This window comes from Sus scrofa, chromosome 7 (assembly GCF_000003025.6).
Source record: "Sus scrofa isolate TJ Tabasco breed Duroc chromosome 7, Sscrofa11.1, whole genome shotgun sequence".
NCBI classification, from domain to species: domain Eukaryota; kingdom Metazoa; phylum Chordata; class Mammalia; order Artiodactyla; family Suidae; genus Sus; species Sus scrofa.
The window spans coordinates 48,188,843-48,212,978 of record NC_010449.5 but is presented as its reverse complement, the minus strand read 5'-3'; the positions used below and the strand labels follow the sequence as shown (position 1 = coordinate 48,212,978).

Here is a 24,136-nt window from a genome sequence, read left to right as displayed (position 1 = left end):
CTCCCCTTCCACCTTCCGGGCACAGCTGGGGCGAGCCTCCGTCTGTAACACCGTCAGGGGACCAGGCTGTCTCCACTGCCAACCTCCGTGCTACCCAGCCTCTTCCATACAGAAAAGCTGTTTCCCACCCTCGGCTCCTGGGGGTGTGAAGAGAAGCTGTCATTGTCCCATTTTGCCATGTTCCATGTCCCATTGTCCCATTGTCCCATTTTGCCATGTTCCATGTCCCATTGTCCCATTGTCCCATTTTGCCATGAGGATCACAGAGACTTAAAGAATTTGTGTGACACGGTTCCTGAGTCCGTAACGAAAGCCCACGTCCCTAACCTGGCAGCCCACTGACTAGCTACAGCCAGGGTACCTGGAAGGTCAATGTCAGTAGATTCCAGACTGAGGAGTTCCCATCATGGTGCAGCAGAAACGAATCCCACTAGGAACCATGAGGTTTCGGGTTCGATCCCTGGCCTTGCTCAGTGGGTTAACAGTCCGGCGTTGCTGTGGGCTGTGGTGTAGCTCGCAGATGCGGCTTGGATCTGGTGTTGCTGTGGCTCTGGTGCAGACTGGCAGCAACAGCTCTGATTGGATCCCTGGCCTGGGAACCTCCATTGCTGCAGGTGCAGCCCTAAAAAGGACCAAAATTAATTAATTAATTAATTTAATTTAATTTAATTTAATACCATTTAAAAAAAAAGAAAAATATATATATATATTCCAGACTGAAACGTGTCCCCTCAATGTGGCCAGTGGGAGATAGCTGGTGACCTCAGAGAGCCCCCCAGTTCCCGTGGATGCTGGGGTCAAACGCCAGGCTGCCAAGGGCTGGGCACGATGTGTGCGGTTGCTCTTCCAACAAACCTGTTTGAAGGTGGAGCTCGAGGGAGGGCACGGCAGAGGGAGGGCTTGGCCTCATCCTAAGTGGGAAGTGGCCTGAGGCTTTTTATATACCGGGGAGAAAGAGCCAGTGGGGCCATTGCTAATCCAGAGAGAAAGGCTGAGTCTGACACACAGAAATCCTGAGGAAGGGTCAGCAACTAGGAATGAGGAGGCCTCTGCCCTCTGAGAAGGAAGGGGGATAGTCACCACAGCTGCTTGGTACACAGCATGCATGCCCACAAATGTAATCCTCGTGGCAACTCTCTGGGGTGGGGATTGTCCTTGTCGCTATTGTGTGGATGAGCAAACTGAGGCACAGAGAAGCGCAGTGACCTATCCAAGGTCCCTCCGCTGGTGGGTTGGGAGCTGGGGCTGAGCCAGGCAGATGGGGTCCCAGCAGGGTCGCTGCCCGTGAAGTGGGATGAGAGCGGATGGGCAGGAAGTGACGGGACAGCATCGTGCATATATACAGGCTGCAAAGGAGGAACACGATGACCTGCGGAGGATGAGATGGGTGGTGGGGAATGAGGCTGGAGAGGGCAAAGCTCTGGGGCAGGCGGGCAGCTGGCAGGGACACACGCAATGTTTCAGGGCCTCACTGCGGTTGGAGGATGGGAAACAGGGAGCTGTCCACTGCTGAGAGGCGGGTGCAGAGGAAGACAGGGGCAGGGGCGAGGAGGAAGCTGAGGATTCCGGCAGAGAGGGGTCGAAGGGACGCTTATGAGGTGGTCCTGGGCTTATGAGGTGGTCCTGGGCTTATGAGGTGGTCCTGGACTGAAACAAAAGGGGAGGAGGAAAATGGGCCCAGGAAGAAGGAGGACGGCAGACTTCAGTCCCCAGACTTCTTTGCAGACGTTCCCAGAGCCCCATAAACCTTCCCTCCAAATCTGTGCCTGCCCTTCACCTCTGCTCCCCACCCACCCTGCTCAGGTGGGCACCTCCCCCTGGAATGCTGGGGTTCCCTTTTTTATGGCCACTCCCATGTCATAAGGAAGTTCCAGGACCAAGGACTGCCTCTCAGCCGAAACTGCAGCAAAACTAGATCCTTTAACCCACTGCACCAGACCAGGGATCAAACATGCCTCTGCAGCATCCCGAGACGCTGCAGTCTGATTCTTAATCCACTGCACCATGGCAGCAATTCCAGAGGTCCCTTGCAGAGCCTCTCTGCCCTCTGCAACTGGACCCCCTTTATAGAAACAGATTTCTCCCCAGCTCTGACACCTTCAGATGGTCCTGCTGGTACTGTGGATGTCAGGGAGACACGTGGCCTGGAAAGTAGGGAACCCAGCTCCACCTTCAGGGTCTGTGACCTTGGGCAAGTCATTCCACCCCTTGGCCTGGCTAATCCTCCAAGCCCCCCCTTCCTGCCCTCCACCTAGTTGTGATGCTCTGCAAACCTGAGACACGTCCTTCCACACAAATGCAAATGTGAGGCATGTTCATTTCTACCTTCTGCTTATCTTCTGGGGTGCTCTCTGATCTGGCCCCATCTAACCATCCAGCCCCATTGCTAATTACCCCCAACACAGGCCTTCCATCCAAGGCTGCTCTTGGATGGGCAGGTGCTTAGAGCACTGACTTTGAAGTCAGAAGACCTCGGTTCCAATTCTAGGGATGGAGATTTGAGGTTCTTCTTCCAGGAAGTCTTCCCTGATTACAGGTCCTTGTTGCTGGCCCTTCTTCTGAACCCTACAATGGTAACTGTCTGAGGTGAACGATTTGGCCCCCAGGTATCCTGGAAAGATTCTTCAGATGTCCCCCAGACAGTGAAACGTATGTGCCTGACCCTCCTCTGTGTCATCCATCCACTCGGTTGCATCTACACAACAAGTGTTCATGGAGTTCCTGTTGTGGCTCAGCGGTAACAACCCCACTGTATTCATGAGGATGCGGGTTCTATCCCTGGCCTCGCTTGGTGGGTTAAGGATCCGGCATTGCCATGAGCTGTGGTGTGGGTCGCAGACGCGGCTCAGATCTGGCGTTGCTATGGCTGTGCTATGGCATTGCTGTTGCTATGCCAGCAGCTACAGCTTCAATTCGACCCCAGCCTGGGAACCTCCATAAGCTACAGGTACAGCCCTAAAAAGACAAAAAACAAAGACAAAACAGATGTTCACTGTGCCAGGCCCTGGGGAGACAGGAGGAAGCACAGGCGTGGCCCCTGCCCTCAGAGAAGGCAGGATTCCCTGGGGAAGCAAGTAACTGGACACCTGCTGTCACTCTGGCCAGTGCTATGGCAGTAGCACCCTAGGTCCTACAGGAACACCCCACACAGTCTTCGGGGAGGGTCAGGGAAAGCTGCTTAGAGACGGCCTTTCAGCTGGACCCAGAGCTAGCCTGGGAAAGAGGATGGAGCAAGCCCAGCGAGAGCAGGAGGGAGGAGGCATTTTTCAGACAGAAGATCTCTCTGCACAAAGGCCCAGAGGGCTGAGAGGGTGAGGCGGGATTAGAACAGGACCAGTTCCAGGAAGCAGAGGTCAGAGTGTGAGATAGGAGCTGGGGAAGGGGCCAGAGGGATCAATAGCAACACAGCAGCCAGGTCAAGGCTTTTGGCACATGCCTGGAAGTCAAGATCTTCTCCTGAGGGCAGCTGCTAGAGAGCCCCACTTCTGGTTGGATCTCTAGGAGTCAAGGAGGCAGCCTCTTACCTGCTGTGTCCATCTGTCCACAGCTACCGGACCCTGGCCACAGAGCATGAGGCACTGATGCAGAAGTACCTGCACCTGCTGCAGATCGTGGAGACCGAGAAGACGGTGGCCAAGCAGCTACGACAGCAGATCGAGGATGGGGAGATCGAGATTGAGCGGCTGAAGGCAGAGGTGACAGCTGGCCAGGGGCATGGAGGAGGCTGGCCGGGGGCCCAGGCCTCAGACCTGGGTTTCCACATGATCAGGGAGCCATATGATGGGCAGGAGGGACCAGCTCCCAGCCACACTTGCCAGCCTCCAGACTTAAAATCAGTGATGCTTGCAGAGCAGGAAGTCCTCTGGTTAGATCTGAGTTCAAAACCTACCTCTGCTACTTAACCGCTGCAAGCCAGAGCAAGTGCCCCCAGCCTCTCTGCACCTCCATCTGTAAACAGGCTTACTGGGAGCTCCCATTGTGGCTCAGCGGAAACAAATCCATGAGGATGTGGGTTCAATCCCTGGCCTCGCTCAGTGGTTAAGGATCAGTGTTGCTGTGAGCTGTGGTGTAGGTCACAGATGTGGCTCTGATCCTGTGTGGCTGTGGCTGCGGTGTAGGCTAGCAGCTGTAGCTCCAATTAGACCCCCTAGCCTGGGAACTTCTACATGCCACGGGTGTGACCCCCCTCAAAAAACAAAAAAAAACAAAAAAGGCTTTCTGTACCTAGTTGTGAGGATCAAAGTGAAATTATTATGAGCAAGTTCCTAGTTACTCTGCTGACAACCACATGGACTGAGGAGGTGGGGGCAGTCCAGAGGGTGGCAGAGGGGTCTTTAGAGTGTGGGCTTGGTCAGGTCCAAGGCAGTTTTCTCTCTGTGTGATGGTCCCTTCATTCTGCCTGTCGTGGCCTTCTGGATGCTGAGCTGTTGCTATGTTAAGCCTTCTAGAACTTCACTATTCAAAGTGCGGTCCATGAAACAGCAGCCTGTTAGAAATGCAGAATCAAGGGCCCCACCCAGATCTCCACAATCAGCACCTGCCCTTTAGCAACATCCCAGGCGATTCTCATTTACATTAAAGTTCAGGAAGCACTGACTCTCAGCTCTTAGATGCACCTCACGCATTGTCCACACCACCGCACAATGATCTGATCTCCTCTCACCCCCCTCACATCACCAGGCTGCTCAGAACCATCTGGCCACATCACACAAGGACTGTGACTCTGAGCTGAGGAGGGGAAGATGACAACACAGATTGCTGCCATCAGAGTCAGCTACTTAATTTGCAGGGCTCAATGCGGGTGAAAATCAAGGTCCCAGCCAAGGTGAAACTGATTGGGGGAAGTCAGTTTCCCCTTCCCACACACCCCCGCCCCCACACATAGGGCACAGGAACCCCCAACTTCAACCTCCAGTTCCCCTAGACTCTGCTCCATGATACACTCCATACCTAGACTCAGGTGGGCAAGGGGCCTGCCGAGTCACCCACCTAATGCACTGCCAGCCCGGGGCGGGACCTCCGACTCCTCGCCCTGCCCTGAGACACTAGGGGTGCATGTGAGAGCCACCCTCTCTGTCCTTCACAAGGCCCTGCAGAGGCAGAGGGGAAGGGGGAGAGGCGAGTCTGTGGGACTGACTTGACCCATTGCCACCCAGACAGAGAGTCGCAGAGGTCTGGACCCAGGGTCCCGAGGTATGGGGAGTAGGCAGCTGGGAACCCATCCCAGGGAGGCAGGGAGACAGGAACACGCAGGAACCCAGTCTCCAGCCGCTGGGGTGCACCCCGTTGTCCCATCAGATGTCACTTACCAAACACAAATTCAGGAGAAGATTCTGGAGAATTTCAAAATGGTAACTGCTGGGCTTGAAGCCTCAAGCACCTGACCCTCTGAACATAGGACCTCATCACACACCCGCGAAGCCAGCTCTGCCTGGAATGCTCGAAGATCCAGTCAGCCCTTCCACCTTGTCACACCGCTGCGAGTTCTGAAGTCATAGTCATGTCAGCTCGGAACTTCGTTGCAGATTCAGCACACTTCCCCTAGCCCCGCACCAGGCATCTTGCACCTGCTTCCCACAACCACCCTGATAGGTTCGAACGAGGGACCAGGCTCAGAGAGCTCAGGTCACTTGCCCAAGCTTGCTCACCTGGGAGGTTGTCAGAGCTGGGATGGAATGCAGGTCTGCCTGTGGGCTTGACAGTTGCCCCACTCTGCTCTCCCCACATGCTCCTGGGCTGGGGGCTCGTCCCATCTCTGAAGCACCTGGTTCATTCTGGGATCTATCCCTGAATGCAGGCAGAGCCCCTGTCAGGGGCCAGGGAAGCGCTCTGGCCCCAGGACTAGGTTACTAGCTTCATGATCAGAGGTGTCCAGGAGTTGCTCATTCAGTCACATACTCGTGCACTAAACGCCTTCATCATCTGACCACCGCCTCATCCTCTTCGCCAGCTTCCTCCCCTCCAGTCACTTGGGGCTCCAGCTAGCGCTCCAGAGCAGTGAGCTGTGCACCCCTTGGCCTTTGCACATGCTGGTCTCCTGTTTGGAATGCTCTGTCACCCCACCCTTCCATCCTGGCCTAGTGAAACCAAGGCTCAAATGCCTCTTCCTGGGGACTCCTGGGCCCACCCTGAATGGTGCTGCCTGCCCCTGGCTCCCACCACCTGCCCACACTGAGTGTGGAACAGCAGAGCACGACTGTCCCCCACCGGCTTGGTGGGAACTCCCTGAGAGCAGGGTGAGCCCTTTGTCACTCCCTTTGCCTGGCATATGGTAGGTAAGCGATAAGGGCTTGACGAATGAACAGACACTGGCTCTGTGGTAGACGCTAGGGATACGGACACTTCTGTCCGTGGCGTCTGATTGTGGTAGAGTGTGGCTGGCGCTGTAATAGAGCTTGCAGTGTGAACCCCAACAGGAAGTAAGTTATTTTTTAGCCACAGGTGTGGACTCATGGTGCATACAGCCTTAAAGAGTTTCAAGGGTTTGCAGGCTGTAGAAAGGGTGGGTGCAAAAGGTGGAACTCCCTTTGGTGCTAGGGAGCAGAAAGCAGATCACTTGTGATTGACTGCTCTGCACATGTTTGTGCTCCCACATGTGTGTGTGTGTGTGGTGTGTGTGTGTGTGTGTGTGTGAGTGGCAGGAGCGACCCATTTGGTGCAAATTTGGAGCAATGCTTCCAACTGAGTGCATTGCCTCCAGGGCAAAAGATTTTTTTAAAAGACTTTGAAAGAAAGGCCAAATTGGTAAAGCTTTCTGGCTCTACACGCACCACCCCCCAACACACACACATTCACACCCTGCGGGGCAGAGGGCACCTGTTTGCTGTGGATGGACTCCAGGAAGGTGGAAACAGAGCCTGTTTCCCAGAAAGCAGGCTGCCAGGTAGGCAGGAGGCACTGAAAAGCCAAGTAAGTGATGAGTGATCCCAGTGACAAAGACAGAAGGGCTCAGAATGTCTGAGCTGGGAGGGATCTGCAGTCCCTAGAAGAAGAAGGGACTTATCCAAGGTCGCTCCAAGGTCACTTCTAGCACTGATCCAGGCTCAAGCTTGGATCTCCAGGCTCCAGATCCTTGGCCTGGGGGTGCCCCACAGCTTACTCCTTCCCTGCTGAGAGACAGGCCTTACAAAGGGTGTGTGTCAGGGAATAACTGCAGCCCAAGGCTTTCATGGTCCACCTTTCCTCCAATCACCAAATAAAATCCTCAAGCCCTCATCTCCATTGTTCCTGAGGATTCCCAGGGGTCTTACCTTTTCCTGGCCACCTCTTGCTTTTACATTCTACTCTCCGGATTTACTGCCTCACTACCCACAGCAGGTTTTTTGTTTTTTGTTTTGTTTTGTTTTGCTTTGCTTTTTAGGGCCACACCTGCAGCACATGGAAGTTCCCAGGTTAGGGATTGAATCAGAGCTATAGCTGCCAGCCTACACCACAGCTACAGCAACATGGGATCCAAGCTGTGTTTGCAATCTACACCACAGCTCACAGCAATGCCGGATCCTTAACCCACTGAGCGAGGCCAGGGATCAAACCCACATCCTCATGGATCCTGGTCGGGCCACGATGGGAACTCCTATAGCAGCTGTCTTTACTTAGTCATTACTGCTCTTTGCTCCTTGGCAGTCACTACATATATCTGTCAGGATGTGCTACATGATGCTGCAATAACAAACAACCCCAAAATCTTAGTGGCTGGAAACCACAGATTGCTTTCCCACTCAAGAGTCAGGGACACAGATTGACGGGGCCCCCACTCTCAGGAGATTCACCAGTTGCAGAGGAAAGGAAGGAGACAAATGACGTGGCGCCTCTACTCATCTTTCATTGGGCAAAGCAAGTCACGTGACCATGCCTGTCTTCAAGCACGGGGAAATACCATCATGCCATGTAGGAGAAGGAGAACCAGAGTATCCACAGAAATCCTCGTGACTACCAACTGTGGCTCTTCCTTCAGTTCTCAAGTCCCATGACAGAGGCTATCGTATGTAACAGAGTTTTCCAAAAAGGTTGTGTATAATAGAGAGAGGGTTCCACGACTAAAACAGAAAAGAGCTTAAAAATGAATAGAAACGCCTCTGCCCTCAGGTCACTCAGCCTTTCCTGCTACAAGGGTTTCCCGCTGACCTTCTCTCCTCACACTCCCACTTGCCATTTTGGTGGCGGTGGTGTCATTCGTGGTCTCTCTCCTTTTTTCTTTTTTAAATGATTTTTTCTTTTTCTGTTATAGTTCATTTACAGTGTTCTGTCAATTTCTACTGTATAGCAAAAATGACCCAGTCATACATATATAGACATATTCTTTTCCTCATATTATCCTCCATCATATTCTATCACAAGTGACTAGATATAGTTCACTGTGCTATGCAGCAGGATTCCTTTTTTTTTTTTTTTTGATCTTTTGAGGGCCGCACTTGCAGTGAATGGAGGTTCCCAGGCTAGAGGTTGAATTGGAGCTATAGCTGCTGGCCTACACCACAGCTACAGCAATGTGGGATCTGAGCCCTGGCCTAGGAGCTCTACATAGCTCATGGCAATGCCAGATCCTTAACCCACTGGGCGAGGCCAGGGATCGAACCTGTTCCTCATGGATCCTAGTCAGGTTTGTTACCAATGAGCCACGATGGAAACTCCAACATTCATGATCTCTTTATCTACCAAGACCTTCACCCTGCATCCATGATGTGCTGGAGTGGGCTCATAATCCCATGCAGGAGCCAGGCCTTAAGTTGGCAAGAATTTTGCAAGCTGATTATTCAACCTTTGGTAGCTTAAAATGGGCGGAGGTAGGAATGTTTACACCATGGAAATTGGCAAGTGCTAGCAGTCAAAATTTTTCTTTCGGAGAGCTGGTCATTAAGTATTTAGGAATATACCATCATCCACATCTGTTTTCAGGACCAGCTATCTAATTAGCAGGGCCTGATGCAAAATGAACATGCAGTGTCCTTAAAGATCTCAAAGCAGCAGCAACAGAGCCTTAAACCAAGCCCTGATCCCTTCTAAGTCTGCACGAGCCACACATCCTGCTTCTAATACAAACCCTGTAGCCCCCACCTATAGCCATCTCTTCCTGGAGGTTACAGGAGATCATGTTCAAACACAAGTCTGCAAGAGTTCCTGCTGTGGCACAACAGGATCGGCGGTGTCTTGGGATTGCTGGGACACAGGTTCAGTCGCTGGCCCGGCAGAGTGGGTTAGGGATCCAGCATTGCTGCAGCTGTGGCTTAGATCGAAACTGAGGCTTAGATCTGATCCTTGGCCCGGGAGCTCCATACACCTGCAGCAAACTTTACTAAGCATCACTATCCACTTATGCCTTAGTCTCTTCTCTCCCAGCAAAACAACCCTATCTGCCTTTGTCTCTCATAACTAAAAAGCTCTAAGGACCATCTAAAACAAAGGGGATGTCTGCCTATAAGAAGCCCCCTGCCCACTTCTAGAATGCTCAGTTCGGCACTATTTCATTGTATCAAGAGCTACTTTTGTCCCCTTTATGACTGAAAGTAAATTCGGAGAGCAAAGACAGGCCCTAAAGGGCAGGTGAGGAGTTTAGAGATAGTCGTAATATTTTATTGGCATGGAAGCACTCAGAATCCTGGAAGGCTGATTCTGAAAGAAACAGAAGAGATCTTTAGTTCAGGGCTTAAAATAAAAATTTAGGCATGGAATCAGTTTTGCAGACAAATTGACACAATACCCACTGCATAAAATAGGACAGTGAGGGGACTGCTCTGGAAGAAGTAGGAAGGGCAGCGTGACTTCTTCCCCGTGCAGCCCTGCCCCGGCTCCCCGCCCCAGGACTCACCCTCTCTCCTCCTGCCATCCCCACCCCTGCCGCCCTAGCACACAATACCCTGTCATACCTGTGCTTTGTTCACCCCATCCACCTGCTTGAATTCCCTCTATCCCATAGCCCACCTGTTGGGCTCCTATTCATCCTACAAAACCTCTTCTGGGCAGCCCTTGCCCACTTTCATGGTGAGACCCTCCTGTTGTAGTAGGTGCACACTTCTCTTCTGGCCTTGTCTTGTCAGATTTTAAGTTACCTACATGGGTGTCTGACTCCCTTCCTAGGCTAGAAGCTCCTCCCAGCCAAGGGATCTGACTTCCCTCCACCTGTGTCTCACCAGTGTCCGGAGACCCCATTGAGACACGCTGGTAGTATTGGCACAAAGGGAGACAGAGATGGGCACCTGCTGGGCCTGGAAGAGGTCAGAAGGAATTGGGAAGGAAGAAGAAAGAACTCAGTTGTGTGATAGTTGTTTGAAAGAAGAGCTACAGAGATCTTTAGTAAAACCTTGGAGGCTGACAAAAAGAAAAAAAATTAACTCCAATTACTGCACTGACTAAATGCATCCTGGATTAAAAAAACTGTCTTCAGCGAAAGGAGAGGGATGGGGCAGAAGCTGATGCACAGTGTCTCAAAGGGTGTGGCAGGCGGGATCTTCAGATGGGTCAAGGAGGCCAGACCATGGGTGGTGAGTGGGCGGAAGCTGGTGGAGACACCTGGCATTGGGCCAGGTCAGACAGCCAGAGCTGGACTCTAGCCTGGGAGTCAGGTACGAGCCAAAGTCCCCACCATGCATGGCCTTCGTTGACAAGAGTCAACCAAATAGGCCCTGGACATCAACCAAGCAAACCAGGGTCCAAAGTAAATCTATCTCCAAAAGAGATCGGCCAGAGTAAAAGAAAGGCTGCATCCATGACTCACTGGACACTAGCTCCTGGCAGGGATGGGCCATAGCCCAGACTCCTGCAGGGTCCCCAGGCTCACAGCCCTCCAGAGCTTTGCCTCCCAGCCTGATCCTTAAACAAAGAGTCCAAGACTGCCGGTGTTGTCTGTGCATGCAGCATAGCGCCTGACCTAATTGCATCTATTTTTTGTCCTGGTCCCTGCTGAGTAGATGTCCTGGAATGCCTCTCTCTCAAGCACCATCAGGTTTTGTTTTTTCCCTTTTTCTTTTTAGGGCTGAACCCACAGCATAGGGACGTTCCCAGGCTAGGGGTCTAATCGGAGCTGTTGCTGCTGGCCGACACCACAGCCACAGCAACGCCAGATCTGAGCCTCATCTGGGACCTACACCAAAGCTCACGGCAATGCCAGATCCTTAACCCACTGATCGAGGCCAGGGATCAAACCCTCATCCTCAAGGATACTAGCCAGGTTCGTTACCACAAAGCCACAACTGGAACTCCACGCCATCAGTTTTAAATACAGACTACACACACACATTGCCATCCTAAAGAAAATAAGAGGTTCCATGTGCAAATCCCCAAACTGGCAAAGAAAGCAGGCTGGCAAGGAGGTGATAATAACAGGCCAAAGATGGACATTGACTGGGCATTCCTGCATCTCTGAGCTCTGCAGGAGCCCGCCTGTGCGTGTGTGTGCATGTGTGCGTGTGCGTCTATGTGTGTGTGTGTCCCTTAGCCCTTTAGAGTACAGATCAAAGACTCAGCTTTTATTTCAATGTGCAGATGTTCTCAGAGAATGGAAAGAAAAGTGTGTTGGGGGGGACAGTGGAGGAGAGAAAAAAGAAAAGCCCAAGTCGGCGCCAAATATTTCTCAGTAAGATATTTTCAGCTGCTCTTCAAGCATAGGCCAGGGTAATTTTAGCAACCAGAGAGTGGAGAGCCGGTAACTGTTCCATTTTGCTTTCAAAGTGCTCAATTCGCTCCATTGTGAGAGCCCATTCATTCTGCGGTTCAGCAAGTGGCCTTGAGGGGACAAAGCCACGTGCTCTGAAGAGGAGCCGGGGCTTTGTGGCAGTGTTTGTGGAGTCCCCTGAGCTGCTATCTTTAGACGTGTGGGGCTTGGTGACTGCAGTGTTTTCCTGTGGTTGAGAGTTTTGTTGCTGCTGTTGCTCTGATTCTTTTTTTGATGTACTTATATGTAGCCAAGAAATATACGTTGCGTGCCCAGCCCTGCGCTAGGCACCGGGAGCGTGGGAATCAATGGAACATCTAGATCCTTTGCCCACAGAGCTCAGAGCCAAGATAGGAGAGTAAAGAGGCCAGCCAGCATTTTGGCGGGAAAGCCTACAGCACAGTGGAGCCCTGCTGGAGGGCACCCAGCAGAGGCTCCGTCAGGGGGAAGCAGTCCCCGCCCAGGAGGATGTGCCACTGGTCCTGAGCCTTCTCCTGGCTGCCACCCCGTTGGTTTAGTTCTTGCAGCAGAACCGACCTCTGAGTCCCAAATCTGGCAAATGGAAGGTTAGATCAGCTCTAACCTTCGTTTCAAGGGCTGATGCATTTTCCTAGGCCAGCAGTTTCCAGGTTGGGCTCCAAAGAGGGCTTCAAGTCAGGGATGTGTTTTAGGGATGCCCCGGGGTGGGGGAGGGAGACAGCCAGGCCAGCAGTGCTTTCATCCAAAGTCCTACTGGGGTAAGGTCCCAGATTTGTTGGAAAAAAATAAAGGGACTACACAAGTGTCCATCAACAGATGAATGGATAGCAAACACGGGTCTGTACACACAATGGATACTACTCAGACTTCAAAAGGAAGGAAATTCTGGGAGTTCCTGTTGTGGCGCAGCAGAAATGAATCTGACTAGGATCCATGAGGATGCAGATTCAATCCCTGGCTTCGCTCAGTGGGTGAAGGATCTAGCATTGCCGTGAGCTGTGGTGTACGTCGCAGACGTGGCTCAGATCTGGCGTGGCTGTGGTTGTGGCTTAGGCTGGCAGCTACAGCTCCTGATTCAACCCCCAGCCTGGGAACCTCCATATGCCATGGGTGCCGCCCTGAAAAGACAAAAAAAAAAAAAAAAAGAAGAAGAAGAAGGAAATTCTGACACCTGACATCTGCTATGACAGGGATGAAGCTTGAGGACATTGTGCTGGTGAAGAAGGCCAGCTGCAGAAAGACAGATACTGTCTGATTCCACTTAGATGAGGTGCTTTAGAGGAGTTAGATTCATAGAGACAGAAAGGAGAATGACGGGTGTCGGGGGCTGAGAGGAGGGGGACATGGGGCGTTCTTATTTAATGGATACGGAATTTCTGTTTGGGAAGATGAGAAAGTTCTAGAGATGGAAGATGGTGATGGTTGCATAGCACTGTGAGTGTACTTGTTGCCACTAAACTGTACACTTAAAACTGGTTAAAACGGGAGGCTCAGCAGGGTAAGCACCCAGCGTTGTCTCTCTGAGGATGCGGGTTTGATCCCTGGCCTCCCTCAGGAGGTTAAGGATCCTGCGATTCTACAAGCTGTGGCGTGGGTCACAGATGCACCTTGCATCTGGCGTTGCTGTGACTGTAGCAATGGTGTAGACCAGCAGCTGCATCTCTAGTTCAACCCCGAGCCTGGGAACCTCCCTACGCCACAGGTGTGACTGTGAAAAAAAGCTAGTTAAAATCATAAATTTTCTGTTATGTGGATTTTACCACAATAAAAATTGGAAAACAAAGAAACCGATGGATTAGGGAGTAGCAAGAGACTCACAGATGTGGCCCATATCTCCCAGATTACAAGAGTAGCCTGGAGCCCAGAGAGGGCCTCCCCCGGGGTCCTCAGAGTCAAAGCCCAGCTGCCCTGGACCCAGGAGTACAGGCTCCCGGTCCAGACATTTGGCTCATGACCCCACACACAGCAAGGGCCCCAAACTGCAGTACCTCTGGCCTTCAGGGAGGGCGTAGCAGGGCGCTTGGTCACCACCCTGAGCCTGCCGGCGGCCAAAGCGAGAGGGGCCTCCCCATCCAGCCGGGCCCCTCTCAGCAGCTGACTGTTTTCTGTTGCAGATCGCGTCCCTGCTCAAGGACAATGAGCGCATCCAGTCCACCCAGCCCGTCACCCCCAATGATGAAGACAGTGACATCAAGAAAATTAAGAAGGTCTGTACGTCCCTTGGGGCTGGCAAAGCTGCCCCAGTCCTCTTTAGAGCACCTCCTGGCATCCCCCAGGGTCTGCAGTGTCCACCGGCTATCCCACCACCCCCGAGCATGCCATTCCCACCTCTGCTCCAGAGGCAGAACCAACAGTCCCTTACCCTTGACCGGTATCCCATCCAGCTGTCTCTCCTGGTTGTCTCTGTGCGGTGGGGTGGTTCAGCCCCATTTGACAGAGGGGTAAACTAAGGCTCCAAGAGAGGAAGGAGTGGATAGAGTCAAGGCTCGAACCCAGGCTGTGCACCTGCAGTTCACAGCTTCCTCACAACCCCGGGCAGTCTCGGGAGTCCCCAGGCCATTTCTCCACTGTCACAACCTCGAATGCCCACCTCCCCCAAGCCACTGTGGTACCAACATTTCATCTCATGACTGCCCCCTTCAGTCCCCAGCAGATCACAGCATGGGAACTGGCCACTGCCAGACCTCATAGTTGCCCTCCTGGTTTTACTCTATTAGAGTCCAAAAGGGATGGACATCTTAGAAGGTACCAGAAAGCTGCCCAGTGACCAGGATCCTGCCCAGCACTGTGGGAGGGGATGTGGAAGGGGAGAGTAGGGTCTTTGTTTGCAGCTTTTGCCAGACTTGAAGCAGAGGAACCTGACTGACCCTAAGAAAAACAAGCGAAACCGGAAACATCCTACTTGCTGAGAGTATAAAAGGACCCTACTGCCATCCAAACCAGAAGCTGCAAACTGGCATCCCACAGGCCAAGTTCAGCCTACCAGCATGTTTGGGGCTTTTAGCCCACTCAGTGGTTTTTTTTTTTTTTTCTTCCCGTTTTAATTTGTTGCCACTGCTTTAAAAGCTAAACATTTCACATAAAAAATCTGTATTTCTGGTTTCTCAAAAATAGAAATAGCTAACATTCATTACACACTTTCTATGTGCCAGACACTATTCTAGGAGCTTTATGCAGATGAATCCATCCCTAGCGAAATGCCCTGTGAGGTTTTATTATTATCTGCATTTCACTTCCGGGGGAGCTGAGGCACAGAAAGGCCAAGTGACTTGCCGAGGTCACACAGCTGAGTATTTGCAGAGTGATAGTCAGTCCCTGGCCACCAAGCTCCAGGATGCACATCCCTGTCACTGAGAACACCATCTCCTGGAAAAGCAGAACATCTCGCAGCCCCAGGCCAACCTCCCACATATAGTGACTGTTGGCCCCAGGCAAGGTGCTGCCCCCTTAGGGCCCATCCAGCTGGCTTCATGACCTATAGGACCTGCCAGGCCCCCACTGGCATTAGGATTTGCCAGCAGTGCCACACAGGTCCTGACCCAGTCCCACCCAGGCAGGGATGAGCTGGCCCTCCTTCTTACTGGGCTTCCCAGCCCATGTGGAAAAGCTGTCAAGGTCGGGACATTTTGTGAAGCCCCAGCTGAAATCCATTTCCCTTCTTCTATTTTCACCCTCCTGGGGCCTCAGAGCAAGTCCCTCCTTCATCCAGAAAAGCTTCCTGTCTTCAAAGAGAGTTCTGGGGGCTGAGGCGAGCTCTCCCCGGCTGCAGGTCTGCACCTGCTGTTCATGGCCAGTGCCCTTTACAGCTGAAAATATTTTGATGAGCACCTTGGCAGTTGGCCCCAGGGTGTGCCCACCCCAGCACCAGCCAGCACCCTTGTTCCTGGTGCCCTGTGCCCCTCCCTGAGCTTACACACAGCTCAGGGGCCGGGATGGCAAGGAGCTGGGTGGCATCTCAGTTGGAAGCGTGCATGTCTTAACACAGTTCTCTGTGTCTGTGAATCAAAGCTCTTCCCAAGTTCTTGCCAAAGCGAGGCCATGCCAAGCAGCCTGACTCCAAGATAGCGAGTCAAGTATCTGCATTCATTTCCCCACGGAGGCAGAGGAGAGGCTCCAGGCAGGCGCTGATGAGGCCCAAGCATGAGATTAACTAATTTGCCATGTTCTGTTCAATTTGATAATCGCCCTCTATCCAGATGAGCTTTAATTGAAACTTCTGGGCTTTCGGGCCAGTCATTAGACAAGAAGCATTCTGAGCCTGGCAACCCTCTATCCTCAAGCCACCTCCTGTATTGCAAACTCAGGCCACACTTTTCCTTCTTCAGAGGGTGCTTCCAGAGCAACCTGGGGGACGGCGTTTAAATGCCAAGGTCTGGGGAGGGGCCTGGGGATTTGCATTTCCAGCAAGCACTCGGGAGATGCTGATGCTGCCGGTCCGTGGACCACACTCTGAGTCCAGCCATCATTTCACTAACCCCCCGCACAGATGGAAAACTGGCTGAGGGACCAAAGGACTCACCCTGCATCTTGCAGGCAGCAACGCCGGGCCTGATCCTTAAGCTCTTTTCCCTACACGCCCAGCATGAGGGATGGCAAAGCCTCGATCCCTGCACTCACAGCCTGGAAGGACAGGAGAGGCCCAGACTAACAGGGACTCCCCCGCTGTTCTTGGCGCCCAGGTGCAGAGCTTCCTGCGGGGCTGGCTGTGCCGGCGCAAGTGGAAGACCATCATCCAGGACTACATCCGGTCGCCGCACGCCGACAGCATGCGGAAAAGGAACCAGGTGGTGTTCAGCATGCTGGAGGCCGAGGCCGAGTACGTGCAGCAGCTGCACATCCTGGTCAACAACTTCCTGCGCCCGCTGCGCATGGCTGCCAGCTCCAAGAAGCCGCCCATCACGCACGACGATGTCAGCAGCATCTTCCTGAACAGGTAGAACCTCGGGGCTGTTGGCCAAGGTGGGAGAGGGAGACGAGCCAGCCCTGAGCCAAACTTGGACACGAGCCCTCATCTCGTTCCCACCAAGCACAGATGAGGAAACCGAGGCCCAGAGAGGAAGGAAGTTGCCCAAGTTCCCATGGCTAGAAGCCAGGGCCCTGACAATTACAAGAGGAATACAAATAGAGACCCACATGGTATATGTCAGAACTAGTGGTTCCAAGGGGTTCCCTGGTGGTCCAATGGTTAGAATTTGGCACTTGCACCTATGCGACCCCGGTTCAATTCCTGGTCTGGGAACTAAGATCCCACATCAAGCCGCTGCACACAATGGCCAAAAAGTAAAAAATAACCTAGTGGCTCAACTAGGGCAATGTTGGGAGACAATTTTGATGGTCAAAACTTGGGGTGGAAGGTAGTTAGTAGTCAGGGATGCTGCTAAACTTCCTGCAGTGCACAAAGCAGTCCTCCACAGCAAAGAATTATTCCACCAAAAATAGCAATAGTCACAAGGTTGAGCAACTGCGGTTTAAATGTTTAAGGGTTAGAAATCAGGAGTTCCCGTCATGGCTCAGTGGTTAAGGAATCTGACTAGGAACCAAGAGGTTGAGGGTTCGATCCCTGGCCTTGCTCCGTGGGTTAAGGATCTGGCATTGCTGTGAGCTGTGGTATAGGTCACAGATGCAGCTTGGATCTGGCATTGCTGTGGCTGTGGTGTAGGCCCTCTGATTAGATCCCTAGCCTGGGAACCTCCACATGCCATGGGTGAAGCCCTAAAATGAAAGAAAGAAATCAAGCTACAAAAAACCAAAGTGCTCCATTCTTCTACCTTGATACGGTCTTAACCATCTAGAGGCCAGGTCCAAATGTTTAGAACTCTTAGGCTCCTTAAAGCTCTGCTCTGTACCCACATACTAGGCTACCCACGTACTTTATGAAAGCAGTTACTTTTCCCACATGGTGACTCTGGGCCTTAGTATGGAGTTTGCAAACCTCAGAAGGCTGGGCTGATGGCTGCCCTTCTGCTGTCAACCTCTTTTTAAAACGATATTCTTAGGAAATGGTTTAATGCACTTTTGGGTAGGCAATGAAATTGAGTAAACTAGATAAAAGCAACAAATGTGGGAACCTGTCAACGGAGTGCCGTTTACAAACGATTCACCTCTAGGAATTAAAGTCAATCACTCTGCCCAACTTGTTCATTCTACTGCATTAAAAAAAAAAAAAAAAAAAAAAAAAAAAAAAGTTCATCATTCAGTCCTGTTACTGATTCCAGCCAGCCCTCATCTAGGCCCTCTGCAGGGGTGTTCGGGACCCAGGGTCACCTTCCCTGTGCCTGCTCTCCTTCTTTGCCCGCCAGCGTGCTGAGGCGAGTTTAGGGACCTGCGGGATGCCTGGGAGGAGATGGGAGAGGCAGTAGACCGGGTCAGACCTGGGTCTGATGCTAAGAGCTTCAGCTGGAGAGGCTGAAAGTCACTGGGAGAAGGACCAAGCTGACACCATGGATGTGGATGAGGCATCAGAACATGGGGACATGGTGGCAGGACAAGGCGTTGAGGGTGTAGGCAGGAGGAGGGGAGTTGCTTTTGGCCTCATAAGACCTTCTAGAAGTGGAGTCACTGGACCTTACAAGGTTGGTTTTTTGGAGAGTGTGGGGGGCTATGCCCTCAGCATAGGATCAAACCTGTTCCACAGCAGGGACCAGAGTTGCTTTTTTTTTTTTTTTTCTTTCTTTTTAGAGCTGTACTTGCAGCATATGGAAGTTCCCAGGCTAGGGGCTAGGGGTGGAATCATAGCTATAGCCGCCAGCCTACACCACAGCCACAGCAACTGGGGATCCAAGCCACATCTTTGACCTACACCACAGCTTACAGCAACACCGGATTCCCCAACCCACTTAGTGAGGCCAGGGTCAGACCTGCATCCTCATGGTTACTAGTCAGATTCATTTCCACTGAGCCACAATGGGAACTCCAGAGTTGCTTTTTAGTATACATGTTGGACAGAATTTTTAAACATTAAATAAGTGCTTTTTATTTACTAAAATAAAGAAAATAGGTATCATTGTCTTGTGAAATCAAATAAGATTTCCTCCAGAAACTACAATTGGGTCTTTTAAACTCAGTGACCTGGAATTTGACTGCAAAACGTGAAGAACTTATTTCTTCCTGAATAAACCCTGGTCAGTTCAGCTAGAGTCACAGATCTCAAACATGAGTGCTGGGCCCCACCCGAGTTTCTCAATCTGTAGATCTGGATAGAGCACAGGGATTGTGTTTCCAACAAGTTTGTAGGTGCTGCTGCTGCTATAGCAACTCCCAGACCACAACGAAATGGGAAGCTTTAGATGACTGCAGGGGACTGCCTATATTGGTCGTGGCCCCTTACTTGAAAGATACTTCCAGAAGCATTGTTATAACTCTGTGTTGCTTGTGCTTTTCTTGCATTTAGGCCACAATTGCAAACTTTTAGTGACCATTTATCATAACCACTAAGAGATAAAGGTATCTTTTATATTTGTTTAATCTCTGCATAATTTTGTTATAATGCATTGATCTTTAATGGAATTGTTTTAGCCTGGAATCTTTAGTTAAGAGTATTCACAACAAGAAGTTCCCCTGTGGTGCAGTGGGTTAAAGATCTAGCATTGCTGAAGATCAGGTTACCACTGTTGCTCAGGTTCTGTCTCTGGGCCAGGAACTTCCACATGCCATGGGTGGAGCCAAAAAAAAAAAAAAAAAAGAGTATTCACACAAACTCATAGACTGTGTTCAAAAGTTGTTTGAAAAAAAAATCACAACATGATTTTATATTTTTATCTTTTACCAACTGCCTGGATCAGGTTAGATGCCTTTAACTAAGAATAAACAGGAGGAAAGTCCCCTCCTATACTGGTTGGCCCTCCAGGCCTCTGTGAGTCTTATTTCTCCTTTTCTATGTTGGACCTAACGTTGGCCATTGCCCAACTTAGCAGTCCATTGATCCTGGTCAAGATAGCAATCCTGATCAATCCTTAAGGCCTCCAGAAGATGGAATCCAGCTGTCATTGGAAACACTGACCTAGGATTGGGACCCGCCTCTTCTAGGTGTTGGAGGAGCAAATGAAAGCCCATGTAAAGCATCTAGCACAGAGCCCAGCATAGCTCCCAGGGCTCATAAGAGTTAGACGTTATCACCACAGTAAAGCTTCACTGTGATGCATCCTGTGAGAAACTGAATTCAAATCTAATGTGGAGGAAACACTTCCCAATTCATTCTATGAGACCAGCCTTACTCTAATACCAAAACCAGAAAAAATCATTGTGAGAAAAGGAAACTACAGACCAATATCATTCATGACCATAGATGCAAAATATTATCAAATTGAATCTAGAAATATATAAAAAGGATAATACATCATGACCAAGTAGAACTTACCCTAGGAATGCAAGGTTGGTTCAATATCGAAAACTCATCAAATATGTTTTACTATATCTTCTTACTGTATTAAAAAAACCAGTGATCATATCAATGGATGCAGATCTGATGTGACTGGCTTTTCTCCTCCACCCTAGCCCCTGTTCTCCTTTGGAAGTGAGCTGGAATTCTTACCTTTCCCTGTGGTGCATGGTAGGGTAGGAAAAAACTAGAAAATGATTGTGTTATAGTCATTCACACTTCACTATATGATCCACTAGGTATGTAAGACAGTATAAGCTTCGCTGTCTTCACTGCTCTGTTTTTTGTGAGCACAAAGAACAGCTGAAGTTCTTCCTCATTAACCTTATAGCAACCCCACACAGCGCTTTGCATGGCTGAATGTTTTGGAGTACACTCGCCACATTAGGATAGTGCCTTGTGGGGCCTGCTTTGTGCCAGGCTCTCTCTAAGCACTTGGCCTGTGTTATTTCCAATCCTCAGAGATGCTCCATGAAGCTGGCAGCAGAGCTTGGAGCTTAGAGAGGTGACAGCATGTGCTCAGGGTTCAGGTGGGTTGTGATTTTAACCCAGGTAATGGGCCATTCTCCACTGTCCCCCCATCCTGGCTTCCAGAGTGTGGGCCATTACGGCACAGCTCTTGGCAGGTGGGCTCCCTCCCACTCCTGCACCATTAGAGAACTTCCCATTGTATGTGAGCCCAGCCTTCCCTCTTACAGTGTCAGTGCTGTGGAGGCAGGACCCAGGACATGAACCTCCTGGGTCTCCCCGCTCCTCCCACAGTGCAGAGGTCTGTGTATCACAAGCCAAGGCCAGAGACTGCCAGCCCCCTCGTTAGAAGGCATTTCTGCACGTCGCTTTCCCTTAGATTTGCTTTGAGGCTGAAATACACAGCCACATCAGAAACCTGAGGCTAATCTGGTGATTTCATTTGCTGGAGCTCATTAAAAGAAATCCTTAAGAAGAGGGAGGCCTCTCTCCAGGTTGGCAGATTCTCGGAGGATGTTGCAGAGCTGGGGAGGGGGTGGATTGTGTGCTTCTCAAATAGAGCGAGAAGAAAGATCTTTGAACGAAACATCTGCAGCAGGTTTTGTTTACCCAAGATAAGGAGTGTGTAGACGTGGACTATTTCCCTTGAATAAAAGCCATGCCCACGACATGTGCTGGGAACCACAGGCATCGCGCTGTGATGAGAGGCATCCCGCCCAGGTGGCAGATGGTTCACATCTTGATGCCGGCTCTGATTGATTGGCAGTGGCTGCCTGGAGTCCTGGGTTGAGAAGGATGAGGAGGCTCCTCAGTTGGGAAGCATGCTGCCATCAGTTCGTCATGTCTGCATGGGCTGGGGAGTGAGGAGAGACAGGCAGAGGGTGAGGCAGGACTGACGAGGTTCTGGTTCTGCCCTTTGCTGGCTGAGCCCTGTCTATCTGTCTTGGCTTTGGGCAAGTCACACTCCTTTTTGGGCTCATGGAGGGAACCAGGCAACATGAGCATTTCCTAAGCAGACAGGTCACTTCTTCTCCCTAGAACATTCTTCCCACCCAACTGTCCTTTCTACTTTCCTTCTGACAGCCATCTCCTACTTTTTCTTCATGTCTTTCCTTGGATGACATGTCCCTGACCTCCTCCCACACACCCCTTGTCACAGCTGGCTTATGTTTCTGATTACATGTTCCCAGGGCCCCCATGCTGTCCCTTTTTGTAGCCTTCATCATACAGAAACAATGATTTCTTTGGGGTCTAGGTCCCCTGCTGGACTATAAATGTGTTGTGGGGAGGAACAGGGCCATAGAATACAGTTGCACCGGAGTTCCCGTTGTGGCTCAGTGGTTAACGAATCCGACCAGGAACCATGAGGTTGCGGGTTCAATCCCTGCCCTTGCTCAGTGGGTTAAGGATCCGGCGTTGCCGTGAGCTGTGGTGTAGGTTGCAGACACGGCTCAGATCCCGCATTGCTGTGGCTCTGGTGTAGGCCAGCGGCTACAGCTCTGATTAGACCCCTAGCCTGGGAACCTCCATATGCCGCGGAAGCGGCCCAAAGAAATAGCAAAAAGACCAAAAAAAAAAAAAAATACAGTTGCACCGGCTGTGCACTGCAAAATTCAGGGACAACATCCACATATAGTAGGGATCAGCAAACTTCTGTCAAGGGCCAAATAATAAATATTTTATTTATTTATTTATTTATTTAATCTTTTTAGGGCTGCACCCTCAGCACATGGAGATTCCCAGGCTAGGGGTCGAATTGGAGCTGCAGCTGCTGGCCTATGCCACAGCCACAGCAGCACCAGATCTGAGCTGTGTCTGGGACCTAAACCACAGCAACACTGGATCCCTAACCCACTGAGTGAGGCCAAGGATCAAACCCACATCCTCATGGATACTAGTCAGGTTCGTTACCGCTGAGCCACAATGGGAACTCCCAGATAGTAAATACTTTAGACCTTGTGGACCAGAGGGTCTCTGTCAAAACTAAAATATAAATGAATGGGTGTGGCTAGGTTCCCATAAACCTTTATTTATGGACACTAAAATGGGAATCTCATATAATGTTTACATATCATAAAATATTCTCATTTTTTTCAACCATTTAAAATATAAAAATCCTTCTAAGTTTGCAGGCTGTATAAAAAAAGAAGTGGGCCAGTATTCTGTATGGCAAGATTCCATGTCATTTTCACCCAGAACATGCTATAAATTTAATATAATTCCAATCAAAGTGCAGCCTAGCAAAGTGATTTTAAAGTTCCACTGAAGGAATAAATACATGTAAATAGATAATAATGTTCTGAAAAAAAGGACAATGAAAGAGATGTTTCCTATACTAATTAACATATATTATAAATGTTTATAAATCTATTAAAAGTAATGAAGACCATTGCCAGAATAAGCCAATAGATAATTAAAGTAAAATAGAAAGTCCAGAAGCAGAGTTGGGTGTGTATGCGAATTTAGTAACAATAGGGAGTTCCCAGAAACAAATCCGACTAGGAATCATGAGGTTGCAGGTTTGATCCCTGGCCTTGTTCAGTGGGTTAAGGATCCGGTGTTGTCGAGGGCTGTGGTGTGGGTCGCAGATGTGGCTCGGATCCCGAGTTGCTGTGGCTGTGGTGTAGGCTGGTGGCTACAGCTCTGATTAGACCCCTAGGCTGGGAACCTCCATATGCCGCGAATGCAGCCCTAGAAAAGACAAAAAGACCAAAAAAAAAAAAATTTAGTAACAATAAAAGGCAGCCTAGCAAAGCAGTAAAAATAGCTGGAGTATTTTTTTTTTTTAATTTTGTTGGAGTATAGTTGATTTACAATGCTGTGTTCCTTTCAGGTGGACAGCACAGTGAATCAGCCATACAGAGACACAGATCCATTCTTTTTTCCTAGATAGGTTATTACAGAACATTGACTAGACCGCCCTGCACTATGCAGTAGGTCCTTGTTAGTTATCTATTTGTATGTATTAACAACATAGATAGCTGGAGTAGTTGATAAATAAAATTGGGCAATTGGCTAACCAAACTGAAGGAAGGATTTCATTTATATTCTTTATTCAATTCTACTCCAAAGTAAACTCGTTAAGTATTTATAAATAAAAATGAGATAATAAAAAATATATATAGGCAGTCTAAGAGTGGGAAAAGGCATGATGTCCGGGGTGGGGCGGGGGGAACAGAATGAAAACAGTGCCATTTCATAGGGTGTGATGGAAAAGCTTCAAAAAACACCAGACACAAAATTGGCAGGCAAATAGCTGAGAAAACTGTCTGCAGTGTATATGTTAGATGGTATGCCTAATGTAGAGTGTCGTTTGAAATTAATAAAAGAAGCTCAAATGATCTCATGCCACTTTGTGTGGAATCATTGGTACCTGCCTCCAGTTCAGAGAATGCCGCCTCTGTACTTAGACTTATTCATTGGCAGCGATCAAATCCCAGTCTGTGGTTTGGGGATCAGACACAATGTATTCAAATTCACATAGGTCTTTAGCACCAACAAAATTAAGGAACAATGCATAGCTAAATGAATTAATGTGGACAGGTCCAAAATTATAAAACTCAATGAAAAAAAGAATTTTGCAGAATAAGAAATTCACTAGATCATATAAATAAATCAAAACATTTTAAAAATTAAAATAAATAAAACTAATAAAAGAGAAAATA

General features: G+C 50.1%; 1 protein-coding gene across 3 annotated transcripts in view; it reads left to right on the top strand.

The window, feature by feature from the left end:
- RASGRF1 (Ras protein specific guanine nucleotide releasing factor 1) overlaps nucleotides 1–24,136 on the top strand; it is a 125,335-nt gene that overhangs the window by 33,771 nt on the left and 67,428 nt on the right. For all 3 annotated transcript variants that reach the window (XM_003128446.6, XM_013988986.2, XM_021098844.1), the window contains exons 3-5: nucleotides 3,548–3,695; nucleotides 13,741–13,833; nucleotides 16,306–16,559. In XM_003128446.6, coding sequence (XP_003128494.3) covers nucleotides 3,548–3,695; nucleotides 13,741–13,833; nucleotides 16,306–16,559 — 495 coding nt within the window. The remainder of the gene's footprint in view (nucleotides 1–3,547; nucleotides 3,696–13,740; nucleotides 13,834–16,305; nucleotides 16,560–24,136) is intronic.